This window comes from Camarhynchus parvulus, chromosome 1, assembly GCF_901933205.1.
Source record: "Camarhynchus parvulus chromosome 1, STF_HiC, whole genome shotgun sequence".
NCBI classification, from domain to species: domain Eukaryota; kingdom Metazoa; phylum Chordata; class Aves; order Passeriformes; family Thraupidae; genus Camarhynchus; species Camarhynchus parvulus.
In genome coordinates this window covers 67,943,138-67,960,979 of record NC_044571.1, presented here as the reverse complement: position 1 = coordinate 67,960,979, position 17,842 = coordinate 67,943,138, and the positions used below count along the sequence as shown (strand labels likewise).

Genomic DNA, 17,842 nt, shown 5'->3' with positions numbered 1-17,842 from the left:
GATGGTTCAAATCACTATGAGAATTTAACATTGCAAGACAGACAGTCCAAGGTCACTGAGGCTGTCACACTGCGTCACATGTTGGCCAATGCTTGCAAATATAGCAGAGAACCTACCACATGCCCTTAATCACATTATGGTGTCATTTAAGGATATGGCTATTGCCACTCTCCAGAAAATGGGAAGTTCTACTACAGTCATTTCAGGCCAATCTTATCACTGAAGTCTGTCATCATGAAGGACAGAAGAAAATCAAGTGTGCACTTCAGTAGCATTGTTGGCAGATAAGTAGCAGTTCATTAAAGAGGTACCTTCCCATAGCTTCACAACAGCTTCATCCTTTGCATGCTTTCAGAGTCACATATGAAGTCATTGAGGTATTGCCTAATTTATGCGCTCTCTTCTGGGCCTGAATCTGGCATGGCACAGTTTATACATCAGACAGCTTGAATTATACCATATTTGACCCTGCATATGTGGTGGCATGCCAAATATGAGAAAACTTGAAATACTTCACATAACTATCTTCCCAAACTGGAGATCCACCCATTAAGGTCTTGTTTCATTGGCTGAGCATTAGCTTCCAATACGTGTGGAAGCTACGGATTTTGGGGCCAACAGACTTGTAGCAAAAGAACAGTGAAGGCTTACATTAGCTCTGCAAGGGCATCTGGCATCCTCCTTGAAAGTCTGTCAAATCAGTACCAGTAACCAGTAGGAAAAGGCTTCAGATCTAATCATCTTGGGACACCTCTGATACGGTACAGTTACAGCCTTTGAAATAAACACATAACCAAAAAAGGTCCAAGTAACAGAATTTTAAAGAAAACTACTGGCAGTAATTCTCAAGTTCACTTTAGAAATACACTTTCCTCATCTCTTTTTCTGTTCTGTGAAAACAGGTGCACAGTTGGTGACAATAAGTATCTACCTGATGTTAAAGCAGTAGTGGACATCAGACAGCAGACCATGGCCAGGGTCATTTGCTGTCCTCTATTACCCCTGGCTGTCTGGGTCTTGATGAGAGAATGTGATTCCTGTTTGCAGAGATCCCTGCTGCGCTTGGAGAAGCCCTGCAATTACAAGCCTAAATTTATTCAACTCAACTGATAAAGGCTTCCTATAGGCTTTATTAAATTAGGTCACATTATTCTGAGTGGGTAACCAGTGGTCAGGGCCCTAAGGCACTAATAAGCCTTAATGGCCTCCTCTGAGTCTCTCCCACACCTGCCCACAGGCCAGGACCCATTCCCAGGTTTTGGAGCCATTAATCCCTGCCACAACAGCCACAGCAGTCTCCTGCTGCCACAGCCCTGCCCCCTCCCTGTCAGGGGCCTTGCTGAGCCAGGTCACATAGCTGAAAACCCTTAATAAACCATAATAAACAGTTGAAACGATACCTTGAATAGCAGTTTCATGCAAAGGTACTTGGAAGTTTTGATATCCATCATCTATTGTTCTTATTGTTACATAGAAATCACCACATCAAACATTTTTTAGAGTATTGTGCTTATTCCAGTCCGACAGGCTCATAAATGAAAGATCTTGGATTCTCATACTGCATCCTATGACACCACTCATGACTGAGGCCTTATACAACCCTTACCCTAGCAAATTAGGTTCCAATCAACAAAATTTTATCTTCTTATATTGGAATTTTTTAGGTTAGAATCACACAAGGGTGTGATGGAATTATGGTGTCAACATTAAGTGCCCACACTTTGTCTCCAGATGGTCTTTTTAAATTTATCATACTTACACATTATAAAATCTACCTCTTTCTGTACACTGTAGTATTGCAATAAATAAAACCAGGAAAACCAAGGACAGTGTTGTAATACTAACCAGGAGGATCCTAATACACAGAGGATTTTGATGTGTTCATTAAGTTACAATTTTGAAGAGTATTAAAACGAGTTCTGAAAACAAACAACCCTGAAAATTTCCATTCTCACTTGTGCTAGAGTGTACCTCAAATCTCAGTTGAGTTATCATTAGTACTATTTTCAGCTTACAGGTTTCACAAAAGCATGTATTTGAAATATTTCTTTAAGGTTTCACAAAAGCATGTCTTTAAAAGATTTCTTTCAGAGCTGGTCCACAAGTAGTTTCCAGCTTTTTTGGGCTTAAAATATTGTAGTAAAAGAAATTAAGAATTTTTTATTCTTTTATATATATAGAAGAAAATATTTTTTCTTTTATATATAGATAAGAAAATATTTTTATTCTTATATATATATAAAAAAGAAAATGTTGCAGTAAAAAAAGTTTTACTTCCTGCCTGTGACAAAGCATCTTACTTTGCAATAGAAAATAGAAATGCTGAGAGTAGTAGATCTGTTGTTTGGATTTGTTGGTTTGGGTTTTTTTTTGTTTGGGTTGCTGGTTTTTTGGGGCTGTTTTTTTTTTGTTTGTTTGTTTGTTTGTTTGGGGATTTTTTGGCTTGGTTTGGTTTCATTTAATTTCATTTCCTGGGAGGTTTTTTGCTGTTACCTGCATATTTGCAACGGCATTTAACTTTTGTTTAAAGTTTGCAACTGTTTATTGTCAACACTGAGTTAAGGGAATATCTGGGAATTTTTATACTGTTCAGATAAGAATGGTAGAGTTCTTGAGTTGCTTGCTAAAGGCTAGTGAAAGAAAATCAATTTTGTTTGTTGGGAGTTGTTTGTTTTTTTTTTTTTACATTCTATGTTATCCTGGGAAAGTAACAGTGCAAATTTTTGTACTTTGCATGAAATAGCAATCTCTAGTTCACTGGGTTTGCTTCTTTCTTCAGGACGCTTGAAATTTATTTCTGTAGAAAATCACTTCTGAAAATCAATTTGGTAATTTTTTGGCCTGTATGGCCATTATTTTTCTGACATATCAGTTACTTCAGACTAAACATTTACATGACCAAAATGTATGTGTCCACGTTTTAGTTTTCTTGGTAGACAGTCCAGGTAAAAGATGCCTTTTGCAGAGAATGTGGTAATCAGACAAAAATTATCCTGCAATACCCGATGTGATGACATAGTCTATCATCCAATTAGAACAGTGCATGACGGCGATGCCAAAGAGTCAAAGCCAGGGAGTGAGTACCTGTATTTGAAGCTGAACTGATGTTTTCCTGAATTTTTATATTCAGCGGTACAGGCACATCCTTTTCCACATGAACAAAACAGAAGAGCTATTGCAAAAAAAAACCCCAAAGCAATTACGTGAAGAAAGAATAGACTCAGTAATACTGAGTTTGTCTTTTAAACATGCACCTTTCATTATTTTTGTTCATTAACTGTAATTACAAGTAGGTTTTTGACTTGAGCTTGTTAAATAATTTTTTTTTGATGTAGCGTATTTTTGCATATATTTCATGGCCACTTGAAATATGCTTATTTCCACCACATGAAGTACCATGCACAATTAGTATTGCTTTTTGACTCAATTTTCAACAGTTAAATGAAGTCCATCACAGTTTTTGTTAACATTTTGTGCATCTGTAATTTTGTCTTATGCAAAGTTCTCATGTTTCCTTGAAGCTGTATTATTGTATCTTCTTTATTATGTTTGTCTTTAAAATTTCCAGTTGCTGTATGCTTAGAATTTCAAAGGTTAATGAGGGAAATCTCCTTTATTTTACTCTCTGTGTACCATGGTCACTGACAGTTTCTTAAAAGAAGAGTCTAGCAGCTAATTGATGCTAAGAGAAGTCAAAGATTCTGTTGTCATCCACTGAACAGGCAGTTTATATGTTTATGCATGAGGACCTGCTGACTTGCAAAGAATGGTTAATGAAAACTGGACACTAATTTGCCTGTTTCATTGAACTCGCAGGTGGGAGATAGTTGGGAGGCTATCAGAGTAAACAGATTATCCTTTTCAGTCAAAAAGCTTGGCTCTCTTAATTGCTTAGGTATAAATTAATTAAACTCCTTGGAGTGGTGGTGGCAATTTCCAAATAGTAAAAAGGTATATAAGTGAAAAAATCGCTTTCTGAGAAGTTCAGAGCTATTTTCTGTACAAGAGCTTTTTGTGTGTGACCCCAGACTGTTCCATATCCAATTTTGAAAGGGCCAAATAGAAGTAAATACTCGCAAGTTCAGCTTCATGGACCTGCTCAGTGCAGGATCAGCACAGATCCCTTCTGGGAGCAGAAGGCAGGAGCACACGGCTGGAGTAGAGGACATGGGTTACCCATCACATGAGTACAGGACTGATAGTGATGCCTTTTCCTGGTTTTGTATGCACAAAATAATCAAAGTAAAAAAAAAATGGACCTGTTTGAGAGCAGACCCTTTCCTACAAACACCTATTCTCTTTCCAGCTGAAAGGTGTATAAGACAGAGATGTTCATCTGGGGGAGAGGGGGCCGATGGGTTGATTCATCATAAGAAGAAAGAATCACACTTGGGGATTTTTGGGCTCTGAAGATTGTTCTTACATGCATTTTACATATGTTGTAACTGTAGTAGTTGAATGTGTTCTATGTCTACTCCATTTTATGTGGAAAGGTGCATTCTTCTTTCTGTTTGGTGGGTCTTCCACCCCAGCAGAGTTCTCAGTAGAGTATATCTGGCTGCTTTTTTAGTGTGCAGTGCAAAAGTTAAAATTTGTGTTAAAATATCCTTTCACCATGCTTTTAGGAAGAAAAAAAAAAAAGGGGTTTATCTCAATCAGTAACACAGTAGCCTGTCACAGTTCAGTAGGAAAAACAGGCCTAATGGTTGCTGAGATTAGAAATAGCTTTAAGAGGCATTATATGTCATTATAACATGGTGGCATAGTGAAGCTTAATAGGCACTACAACATCCTTTTGTTTTTATGTTTCCCTGAACACTCAGTTCTGTGACAGGTGGCTATTCCTGTGTAAATTTACCCAATTATATTTGTGTAGCAGCCCTGAAACAGCCTTAATGTATTAACCATTAAAAGTCACTGACAGTCTTTGGAGAAATGTTTTTGTGTGTGAACAGAGAGTTTGAATGATATGTTGTTTTTTAGGTAATTTGTAAATATTATATTTAGTTGATGCATGCAAATATGATAAAATATATATTTCCTACTGCATAGTTAATATATTCTGTTTTATTATGTTCTATTTGTGTTTTCCCAAGAGCAATGAGAGAGAGGAAGGAAGTTAAGTTTTAGTTGAGCATTTTGTTTTGTAGGCATTGGTGACACAAACCATTTAGATGTTTTTATTGAGAAACAATGGTTTCAAATATTAAATTCCTTTACTATTTATCTCTAACATGTTTATATCATGGGAGTAACCAGCGTGAACAAATATAGAGTACAGAACTGAAGGCAGCACTTCAAACAAGAAATAATAAGGATGTTTAGTTTAGTGATTAAAAGTTGAAATGCTACTATTGAGAATCCATTCTTCTGAAATTTTCTAATGTTTTTTCATAGTTCAGTAAGCTATGGGCCTTCCATATTAATCAAAACTTTCTTTATTCATATTTTGTTGTTGTAGGCTTTGGCTCCAAATTCAGCCAAACTATTCATCTAAGATTTGGAAGACATTTTTGTAAAATATAGTATATCGACAGAGACTTAAATAAGTCAACTTATATTTTAAAAAGGCCTCTTTGCCATTCCTGAGTAGGGTGGGCAAGAAAATAAATTGAAGTAAAATTGTACCATGAGGCTAGAAAGGATTTTTTGAAAACTAATTAAGTGTATCTCCAGGTTAAATCTCTTGCCTAGAGACAGTTTCATATTATTACTCATTTTAATCTTTCTTTGCAAGTCTGAACTGTGGTATGCAGTAAAGACACCTACCATGAGTATAAATTTATTTTATGTAGTATCTGCCATAGCAACACTGTTGAAAATACTACGTAAAATGAAAAGGTGAGATTTGTAAGGATATTGGAACTAAGGAAATAGAATAGGCAAGTTGTTTACAGTAGATGAAAAGAAATTATCTACTGCATAAAGAAAAATTGCTGTTTTCAAAGGACACTTGAAGTACCTGCATATAATTGAGTTGCCTTTGAATTTGCTCAGTAATGTCTCCCTGACACGGTCAGTTGTTGCTCTTATCACGAATGCATTCATGCTTTTATGTTTTAGGAGTGCTTAGACAACTAAACCCCAAACACATTTCTTTCTGGCCCTTCATCTTTCTTTATTCAGTTCTTTATCTGTTCAGCACTCAGCATTAGTAGTAAGTAGTAATAAGTTATATGCTCAGTTCTCCCAAACTTCCAAACCCCTTATACAATCTTATATGGCTGTTGCCATTTGCTGCAGGGATACAATGAGTGACTCTGGTGTGGGCACCCCACTCCCAGAAGTGGGAAGGTGTGTGCAAAGACTCTTGTCTCCATGGGGTCAGGTTGGGTCCTGAGGCAGTGGCAGCAGGCAGCACCAGTGGCAGAAGTGTCCTAGGAAGGAGTCAAGGGAGAAGCAGCAGCAGCAGCAGCAGCAGCCGCCCAAACGGGGGCATGATGAAGAGGCAGAGAGAGCTGCAGCAGCAGCTGCTGCCTGGCAAAAGTGTGAGGGGAAGGGAACAGCAGGAGCAGCAGTAGGTGCAGGATGGGATGAAGGGAGGAAAAATGCCTCAACTGAAGCCCTAAACCACAGATACTGAGAAGTTATGGCAGCAGAGGCCTTCCTGGCTTTTGGCAGTTCTCCATCCCAGCTGTCTTCTGCTGTGACCAAGGCTGCTGCATGGCCTGTGAATGGTCTCTTTAGGTCAGTGCGCCACGGCTGGGGAAGCCCTGGTGTAGCACCTGTAGGAGGGCACACGATGGCTTGTATTGCATTGCCACATGGAGTCATCTTCTTTAACTCAGGGCTGCATCCCCTGGGGAATGTCATCATCAGAAACTCAAATATCGGGGAGGTGTATGTGCTTCTCCAGAGAGGTTACAGGTGATGAGGACATTTTCTGGATTGCAGTTTCTATCTCAGGTTCCCAGAGTGTGGTTTGTCTTGTTTAGAGATGGTATGTGATGAGGAATCCCACACATCATTTCTGCCTGAAACTCTGCTCTCTGAAAGCCAAGTACTGCAGTGTTGGTCATGGAAACACAAAGCTTCTGCATGCTGAAGTCCTTTTTGTTGAAATAGGCGTTTATCTATGGTAACACAAGTCTTCTGAACAGGATCAGAAATTTCTTAATTAAGAAGACAAAAAAAGGGAGTGTTGATTTTTTTTTTTCCTAAACAGCAGTAAATTCTTAGTATGCTGGTTTGTCCAGGACCCATGAAAACAAGAATCCTTTTCCTTTCAAATAAGTTAAGCACTACTTTTGAAAGTTTATCTGCTGTCCTTTTCAGTGAAAAGCAAGAGACAGAAGAAGTTGTGTCCTCCTTTGAGACACAACTAGGCAGGGTAGAGCTGACTTACTGATTGAGGAGGAGGAGGAGGACTGTGGGTGGGGTGGTATCCTGTGTTTTCTCAGGGTTACAGGGTTTTTTTATGCAGATATTCACCACCAATAATCTGTCATAAAGTTGTAATTAATAACTGTTGTGCCCGTAATGTAACCTGGAGGATTCACTTGAGATATTGGAGAAAACAATGAAAAATATTGATGGCTTTTCTGGGTAAATCAGTGACTCAGTAGAAAACATTTTGTTGATTTTTGTATTTGCTAGGTAGTCAGGGGATACTGCAGTCACCCCACAGTTGGCCTCCTTGCCAGCTGGCATTACAAGTGGATCAGCATAATTAATTTCAAAATCAGTCAGCAGATTATACCGGGCAACATTTGCTTCTGAAAGAAACATGAAATAATAGAAATCTTTGGTCCAGCTCAAGTCTCTCCATTTCCTTATCTCATCAGCTTTACAGATTTCTTTATTTTATATCTATTATTCCCTGGCAGGGATGGTATTTTGCCTGCTACGTTAACAGATGCTGATGAGTGTAATAGTTTGTTGAAAGCTGAACACAAAATCTCATTCTGAGCTGGTGGGAGAGTCCCAGTCTTGCAGCTGTAGGAGAAGAAAGAGTCATGATTTATAGAAGAATAAGGCACTGGCACATTGTAGACACCAGAAACAGTAGTGTAATTCACAGCAGAACTGTGATGGTGACAAGTGATGTGTTTTTCAGAATGTCATCTGCCCTCATGTGTTGTTTATTTTCATTGTGGCGTAGGAGATTCATGTTTTGTGTACTGTTGCATGCATCTAGAATATTGGCCTGTGTACTTCTCCATGTCTCAGTAGTTCAGCCTGCTTGACAAAGAAGCCATGCAGGTGAATAATGTTCACACATGGTTTTTCTGAGTTGGACAGTTCTCGGCTTTTCCAGTTACTCTGAGAATATGACCTGAAAATTTGCTTCCATTCTGAAATTACCTTTTTTAATTCTTTCTGTAATAATTTTCCCCACAACTGTCTTCCTTAAAAATGAACTCTATGGTCTTTGATTCTTCTAAGACCACCTTTCTTTCAGTATGCTCTGTGTGATGCATTATTTCTATGGTCATGTTTGTATTGCCCGGTAGTTGTATAACAAGAAGGGACATCATGTAACAGAATCACAGAATCAGAAGGTTGGAAGAGATCTTCAAGATCATCAAATCTAACCCATGCCCTAACACCTCAGCTAAACCATGGCACCAAGTGCCGCATCCAGTCTTTTTTTAAACGCATCCAGGGATGGTGACTCCACCACCTGCCCGGGCAGACCATTCCAGTACTTTATCATCTTTCCATAAAAAACTTTTTCCTAATATCCAATCTATATTTCCCTTGGCACAGCTTGAGACTGTGTCCTCTGGTTCTGTCACTGCCTGGTGAAAGAGACTGACCAGCACCTGACTACAGCCACCTTTCAGGGAGCTGTGGAGAGCGATGAGGTCATCTCTGAGTCTCCTTTTCTCCTAAATAGAACCCCTTGGTTATGTATTAGAGGAAACATGAGGTGCTTTTTAGGATGTTGTAAGAATTTATCATTGGTGTGAGCACAAACTCAGATGTAATGAATGGCCAATCCTTCTCTTTCATGAAAAGACATTAAAATCACTCAAGACAGTCTGTCAGTGTTGGCTGATACATATGCAGAGGCCTCCTTTGCATATGCAGCACCTGTCCTGGTATCTCCAGGATCAGATCAGGAGGCACATTATGTGAGTAAAAAATCTAACAGAAAAATAATAGTAGAATATGATAGTATTGATCTTAAGTAATGCATATTTAATATATTTTCTTTCAGGAGAAGCCACTGACCAAATCTCTACAACGAGGAGAAGATCCCCAATTTGATCAAGTAAGACACTTGAAATTACATGATTTCCATTCCTCAGGCTAAAAGAGGAGTGCATTAGAAGGCATTCTAGAGTCCTTTTACTGTTGTTGCATACTGCAGAAGTAAAATTTCGTTATGTTCTTTGGGTAGATAAATGATAAATGCTTGCCTAACCATTCTTGGATATAAATTGGAAGAATTTTTCCTCTGTTTCCAAGGTCAATATTTTTCTGCCATAGAACTTGTTCTTTTTATAGTGTATTGGGCACATACATGGTTTCTTGTCTGTTTCCCCCGATGGGGATCTTGAAGCAAAATTTGTATCTTTTCAAATCATGTCATTTTTGAAACAGGTGTGTGGCTCCCAATCTTTCTTTTATGAGGTTTCTTTTATAGTTAATGTGAGGGCCTGTAAAATCATGGTTGTTGCCATCAGTCTCATTGGTTTGGTTTGCCTCTGTAGCTGTGACTCAGCATGACTTATGTGTGAGCTGCCCTTCAAATAGGCTGAGCCAACCTGTTGTGTTTAAAATTAAATATAAGTTCAATTGTCAGGATTAATTTTATATACATATTATTTTCCTTCCTGTGGGAAGAATGTTACACTCAAATGGGAAAGTAAAACAAATTAAGCCATCCAGATGCAAACCTTGTGATACTGTTCCTGCAGTGCATTAAACAAACTCATAATGGGTGGCCGTCATTTGATTAAATATTTATGGTTTAGCAAATTTTGGCCCTTTAAAAGGAGGAATTGGAAGACTGATACTTCTCCTAGTAATTAGTAAATAGACAGAAAATTGAGTAATTAAGTCAAGATCATTTAATGAGAACAGCAAAAGCTTCCTAGAGTGAAACAACTGTGTGTTTACTGCTGTAGCAATTTACTCTGAATACAGGAGGGAAAAAAAAAAACAGATGCAGATCAAACACCAAGGTGAATTTTATTATATTATGACATTCATATATCTTTCTATCCATATATCTGAAGTCCTACCTATATGCAGAGTTGGTAGAAAAGTATAGTGGTGAGATTGACTTAGATGTCTTGTCAGAAAGCCTGCTTTCAGGTGCTTGAAATTTTTAAAACAAACTATTTAAGCTGAAATTTTCAGAATTTGTCAGCCTCATACCAGGTTGATGGCTATGTTTCCCTTTTCAGCTTTCACATTTTTTTCTACTTAAATAGCATTTTCATTTTGAGATGTTCTGGTGCTTGTGGGATTGATGCAGGCCTGTGATCAGCAGACGGGGCCTGAACCTGGCTTACGAGCCCATTTTCAAAAACATGGTTCATACTTACTAAAATGAATTTAGTTCAGCTAAATGCATACAATCATAGAATGGTTTTAATTGTATTCAGAGAGTTTGCATTCAAAATTTTGTAGTGCACAATACAGATTTGGTAGAACTGAGCTAGAGTAGAGACAGGAAGACAGAGCAAAAAGTCTTTTTTTACCTGGCATGTTTCACTCGCTAGATTATTGGAGTACATTGCATTATAAGCTGTTTTACAAATGATAACATGTCAGTATTATAAAGTTGTCGTGAAAGTATGGATAATAAAATGAAGGTGTGGTCTGCCTGGGAAGCTCTGAAGATCTTGATGTGATGTGATACCACAACCCAAGTAAGAAGGCATGTGCTTTTAAGTGAAACCACTCAGGTTTTATTTTTGAAGTTAACTCAAAAATTTAAAGCATTTATGGGATGAGGGAAGACCAGGTTGGTAATCCCTTACTTCCCTTTTCCAGTTAGGGTGCAGAAAGCTTCGGTGTTTATTTCTGAAACCCAGTTGTCTAGCAAAACCAAAAAATGCCAGCCATGACATTCCTGATATTTTTAATACAGAAATGAAGAGGGAAAAGAAGGACAATCCCTATGAGCAAACTTCTTCAAGGAGTGTCTAATCAGTTTTATTTTCAGTTTTAGGGCATTTAAGTGACAGGCTGTCAAAGGAATCTAATTTTATTTCTTTTGACATTATCAAAATTATCTGTATTCAGTTTAAGTGAAATTGGTAAGTAATGCTGAAGTGAGTATGTCACTAGTTAATTTAAAATGTCTGAGCTCAGTCTTCTAAGGGTAAATTAAAAAACAACAAAAATAAGGCATGACCTGATTTAAAACTTGCTTTTTTGCAAGCCAGCTTCAGAGGTGGAAAAAAAAAGCCCAAAAAGTAACTTAACAACAATGTTAATGGCAGAATGGCACTTTAGCTACCCAAAGTAACCAGCGTCAAGTTTAACACTGAAACCCCCAAACCATTTGAGATGGCTATGAAAGCATTGCCTATTACCCCTGAATAGTTCTGTCTCCCTGAGAACCAGCAATTTTTCCTGCCTATTCTTAGACACCATTTTAGGAACACTGGCTGTGATGGTGGTGATGGATCCAATGTCTGGAAACCTGACTGGGCCAGGGCTGTGTCTCTCCACGCAGGTGTAGTCAGTGTCTCCTGTTAGGCAGACAGCATGTCTGGCTGCCAATTGCATCACCCTCCTCAAAAAAATAATAGGATCTTGAGCAATATATGAAATGATGATACTTATCCCAACTTGCCGAATGCCTCACCATTGGCCAACAAACTGCATTCCTTACGCTGACTGTGTTTTCCTTTCTAGGTGTGCATGTGTATAAAGAAAATATATACGGGAAATTATGTAGATTTTTTCATATGGTTTTAAATATTTTCATAGTATATTTGAAATCATGTTTTGAAAGTCCTTGATTAGGCAACTGTAGCTGCCTACTGACAAAGAGCATTACAACTCCAGTATTAGCATGCTGTGTGTCCCCAGTTACAGAGATGTTATTAAACATTGTACTAGTGAACTATGACTTAAACTTCCTATTACAGGAAACCATAAAGTTGCAGTACATGAAAAGATCAAAAGCTAGCAAAAGCCCATAATTCTCCAAGAGGGTGATCCTCACCTAAGGAAACATTTTTATTACTCTTTTCTCAGCCTCTACTAATGTAGTGTTTGTTCTTACCACAGTGTATAAATGTTCCATGAACTGACAACACTGGAGGCAGAAGAAGGGCACTGTGTAGTCTTGAACTGAGCTACAGACTGCTTTCCATATAAAAACACAAAATGAATGTAATGTTTTGGCCATGAAAGTGAAAATTTAACAGGAAGGCTTAGTTTTCATATGAAGCTATCTGTCGGAGGAGCCTGTTGCAGAAGTTTCAGCATAAACTGCACAAAAGCTTATTCTTGTTACAGTTTTACTGCTCTCTTCTTTGAAGTGCACTACTTTGGTGACTGCAAATTGGAAAGCAAAAACATTTAATCTTTTATATACTTTTAGGAGAGGAAAACAAAAATAAAACTAGCCGTGGTACAGAAAGGAAACTAAAATAAAGAATAACAATTATAAAAGAGTGGAAAATGCAATAAATAAATAAGGCACTAAGCAGCACACTATGATAAAGTGTCCTTTTTCATAAACAGCCTAAACATGATTAATGATGTGCTGATAATGATTCTTATCCAATATTATTTTTAGATGTAGTTAGCGAAAGCTGAGAACAAAGATGTGAATGAAAGGAGATCTCCACAATCACAAATGCATTCAGCAGCATTGATAGAAAGTGTAAAACCTTACTTGTGCTTGTCCATTATTTAGAATCTGCGCAACAATAATTTGAAGATAAAATATGCAGACACTCTGCAAAAAATAGAGTCACAAGAAGTAAACCAAGACTGTGCAAAAATGAAGTACTGCAATTCTGCTTATTAAAATGGCAATAAAATGCCCATTCAACATATATATTGATTGATATATGTGGTATAGAAAAAGAATGCCAAAAAATTAATGATACTGCTGGAAATTGGGTGCCGTTTTGAATATATTTGGTGTTAAAGCACATATAAATTCATTATAAATAAAAAAATAATCATATCAATTTGCTGTTAGTGGAAACCTTTCGTGTATTTGGATTTTGATAATATATCAAGACTTTTATGAAAGTATATAAATTGTAGTGAGCTGTCTGAGCAGAATTTCATTAAATTTACTCTTGGATTTTAATCCAAAATAAATATTAAGCATTTACATAAAGTATATTTAATGCTCTTTGAACACAGGTTTCAAACAGCTCCCTGCTTGTGCAGCTTTCTTATCCTTAAGCTATACAGTAGGTAGTTCATTTATGATGGAAGAATATGATCATTTGTCCAACAAGGACATATTTGTACATCTGTGCACTCCCTTTCAGGAGCAGCACAGAGCTGGAATTCATCTCACTCCTGGACTTACTTCCAGTAAATGAAAGGGTTGAGTAACCGGCATGCTGGCTAGACTTCCCTCCCTTCCTGTTCCCTGAGAGCCAGGTCTTTTCCCAGTCCACCCTTCCTTCCTGTCTTAAAAGTGCAATGACAGATTAAAAAAAAAAAAAGAAGGAAAAAATAAAAAGCTATATTGACCTTTTATCCCAAATGAAGACAGATACTGTAAATTCAGCAGAGAAAGTATGGCATGAGAAGATTTAACAGGGATCACTTTGACTTTTTCTGGTGAAATTGTTTAGGTGGGATTTAGAGATCAGCTGTGGTAAGTATGTCACTGAACATGCAGGAAGATCTGATTGAAACAACTTTTCATTTATAGTTAGCTACTGTGATTTCTGAAAAGATATTTAGGTCTATTTGAGGACAAACTTTTTAGTAGGGCCTGTGGACACAGGACAAAGGCTGAGGGTTTTAAGCTAAAAAAGGGTAATTTTTTACTAACTAGAAGGAGGATATTATTTTTTACTGTGAGGCTGGAGCAGGTTGTCCAGAGAAGGTGTAGATGCCCCATCCCTGGAAGTGTTCAAAGCCAGTTGGTTGAGGCTTTGATCACCCTGGTCTAGTGGAAGGTGTCCCAGCCAATGTTAGGGAGGTTGGAACGAGAAAACCTTTGAGGTCCCTTCCAACCCAAACCATTCTGTGATTCTATGATTTTATGGTTCTTTTCTAGTCTTCCCTAGGAAACACATTTTCATTGTATTTCGTCATTAACAAGCAGTGTTGTGCTAGCTTCGTAAAAAGTTTTGTAAAAACAGTAGAGAAGTGAGAAGGTAGTGTATAGTTTGCCCCAACACCAGGTGACTTTTTCTGAGTATTTATCTGAAGGCTTAACACTAGAAGGCTTTGGTATAATTGAGCCTGAAGTCCTATAGTAATTCTTTATGAAAGGCCTCCTGTCACTGCTGCAAGCAGTTGCTTCATGATGTCTTCCACAGCAACTTGTTTCATATTTCAGGTAATCAAATCTATTGCAGACTAGATTGAAAGTTTTCCAAAAATATTACTTTCATGGAAACTTTTAATTTAGCAGGGGCAGTTGTTATATCTTTCTAATGCAGCATGTTTAATTTTAGTCCATAATACCTGAATAATAATACTTCATTCTCAAAGCGTCTCATTGACTTTAATCCACAATGGCACTGTGAATTAGTTAAATCCTGAGGCTGAAAAACTACAAAAGAGATTCAGAGTTACTCATCTAGACTAAGTGTCATCCGCAAAAGTTCTCAGTTAAGGCTATAGTAATATTTGGGAATGCTTGCTCTGCCAGTTTTGCTCTGGTCTGAGTCACAGCATTCACACAAGTTTGGTGTTACATGAGACATTAAACTCTATTGTTTTTCCACAAGCATTGAAACATGCTGGTTTAAGTTTAAGCAGGTGGATAAACCTGACAGTTAATTACATGATCAGTGTACTTAGCATGTAGTGCACACTTCAGCTCTTCACTCCTGATACTCAGCACTTTGCAGGATCAAGCCCTGCATGATCTTAAGGTGGTCAAAAATCTCCAGATCACTAATTTCTTCCCTATTTTAAATAGTTGGTTTTTTATTTTCTTAGAATGTGCACAAATGCTGTACCTGTGAGCGTTCAGTTGCAATACATGTATTATCCTCTTGTATAATAATTGGGGGGTGGGGGGAGGTTCACCCTGCTTGTTGCTGATCTTTTCATGTTTTCTAGCTTTATGGTTTCATGTAGTAGAATGTTTAAGTCACAGTTCAGGCCAACGTGCTCAGTAACATTTCTGTAATTGGTGACACAGTTAATACTGAGTGAGCAGTAATCTTCTTATCCAGTATGCCACTAGAGCTGTTTAATCAGCAATCTTTAAGAAATAATTCTAAACTATGTTTTGTTTATTTGTGCCCACAATGACACAAGAAACTCTAAACATTTTCCTATATATAAAAGAGAAGTTTTCAGGTTTTTTCCTAAGTTTTCAGGTGTGGGAGCCTATGAGTAAGATACATCCATCTGCACGGTCAGTTGATTAAAATTATTGCAAAAGTTGTAGTATTTCTCAATATATTCGGAGTTGCAAGGGGGGCATCCAACAGTCATATATAACCCCTGGAGACAGTACCTCTAATTCATTACTTTTTCTTTTCTTACAATCAGTTTGAACTCAAATCAACATTGTGTAAAAAATCAAAATAACCTCCTTGAAAAACTAGAGGATTTTCTGGTACGTTGAAAGACGTTAAACACTATTTTAATGCGTTTTAATATCATCAATAGAAAGACTCTGTCAACATACACTCTTGCATTTCTGTTGCATTTCTGTTTATGTTTTATAGAATCATAGATTCATTTAGGTTGGAAAAGACTTTTGATATTATCAAGTTCAACCACAAACCCAACACTGTCAAGTCTAAACACTAAACCATGTTCCTACGTGCCATGTCTACACATCTTTTAAAGACAGGAAATGCAGAATATTAAGTCACTGCTTGTACATAGTTCTCAAAAAATGGATATAAACAAGAAAGAACCATTGAATTAGTACTCTTTTTCAGGAAGAGAGAAAACCTGAACAGCATTTTATTTGTTGTTTCGTTGTGTTTTCCCGATAGGTTATAAGCTCAATGAGCTCACTTTCAGAATATTGTCTACCCTCTATCCTGCGCACTTTGTTTGATTGGTATAAAAGGCAGAATGGCATAGAAGATGAATCTCATGAGTACAGACCAAGAACAAGCACTAAATCCAAAAGGTATGTTTTTGAATATGTGTAATTGATAAATTCTAAGGTTAAGTGTGTTACAGTTCACCCATCATCTTTTGTGAGGTAACAGTTGCTTGATAATTGTGTCATTTTTCTGCTTGTTCCTGGAACTCTTCTCTTGGCTTCTTGGTGGATGGAATAATTATGTCTTTCACGTTATGCTCCTCATAGTTCAAACATAACAGTGCTGTTGCAATTGCCTTGCAGATATTTTGGAAGCTTTCATATTTAAATACCAGTTTGTATAAACTGTGTTTACTCAACTGATCGAGCAATAATTCTGTGCCACTTGGAAGAATTTTTCTTATATAGCGTTCTGCTTACACATAAAAAAATACGCATATACGTACACTCAATCTGAAAACTGAGAACCAGTCAGGGAGTTTTAGCAGCATACCTCTTAAAAGTAACAAGCACGCAAAAATAATGATGTCAGTAATTCCTCAGTGGTAAGGCAGCAAAGTAATCTTGGTTATATTGAGGTCTGGCAGTGTGGTTCAGGTGTGTTCTTCAAACTTTTAATTTTTCTGAATACTTCAGTACTACATTTACACACCTCAATGAAACAGCAGGAAAATTAACACTGATGTTCAGAAATGCTAAGGAATTCTTCACATTGGGATTATATTATAATCCAGTAACTACAAAAGGCAGTAGTTGCTGGAACAAGGGGGCGGGGGCTAGTTTTAGATACCAAGATAGAAATGAAGCTGAATTAGACTCTTTATGGCAGTAGAAGTGGGCAGTATGAAGATGCAGTTCATTAATTAGATGTCTGCTTTTGGGTGAGATGAATCCTTACCTTGAGTTGCGTCTTTCTCCCAACTTGTTCCACGACTACCTGCTCATAAATAGCTGTCTTCAGGAACTCCACCCAAAATTTCGTTGAAAGTCAGTTTAGCAGTGAAACAAGACCACTCTGTCAATGGGTGGTGTTACAGAAGGAATGTATAACGAGTCATTTCTCCAGTTAATGTAAAACCAAAGGAAACCAAAATGCAAATAACTTACTTCAACACTGATCAAGTTATACTCTCAAATGGCTGTTTTATTACAAACACACAAGTACAATTGAAATGACTAAAACTCTAAATGTTTATAGGAATTGTGCCAAATTTGCACAAAAATCTCACTGGAATCATGTTAAATGCTTCAAATGGACTGCAGAACTGTTTCTTTAATGTTTAATTTTACAAAAAAGTACTATATATTTCATGTTATCTTTGAAACTTTAATCAGTTGATTCAAATGGGTATTTTTTTGGTATTTCTATTGGAAGCTATTCACCTCAGACTTTTATTCCTCTGTGTTGTTCTGTACAAGAAATGTGTTTGAAAAGTTTGACAAGTGTTGCCAAAGTTAAAAAATTAACACTGGAACTTTTTTAAGAGATAATACAAATTGGTTGTGAATTCTCCACTGGTACTTTTAAGGCATTTGTCAAAATTCATGATAAGTCTAAATATGAATTTGATAGCACAAAGTTACATTTGCTTCCAAAATGTAATTAAGAATGGTCTAAATGGTGTGATCAGCAAGAAATTTTAAATTAAATCAGTTTGTTAGAATACAGAATCCACAAGTTTCCTTGGTTTTGTTTTTTATTGCTGTGGA

The 17,842-nt window shown here is 37.2% G+C and overlaps 1 protein-coding gene across 1 annotated transcript in view; it reads left to right on the top strand.

Moving 5' to 3' along the window:
- Nucleotides 1-17,842, top strand: part of FRY (FRY microtubule binding protein) — a 159,360-nt gene that overhangs the window by 36,848 nt on the left and 104,670 nt on the right. Inside the window, 2 exon segments of the mRNA XM_030954500.1 lie at nucleotides 9,164-9,217; nucleotides 16,077-16,216. Of these exon segments, the coding sequence (XP_030810360.1) occupies nucleotides 9,164-9,217; nucleotides 16,077-16,216 (194 nt within the window).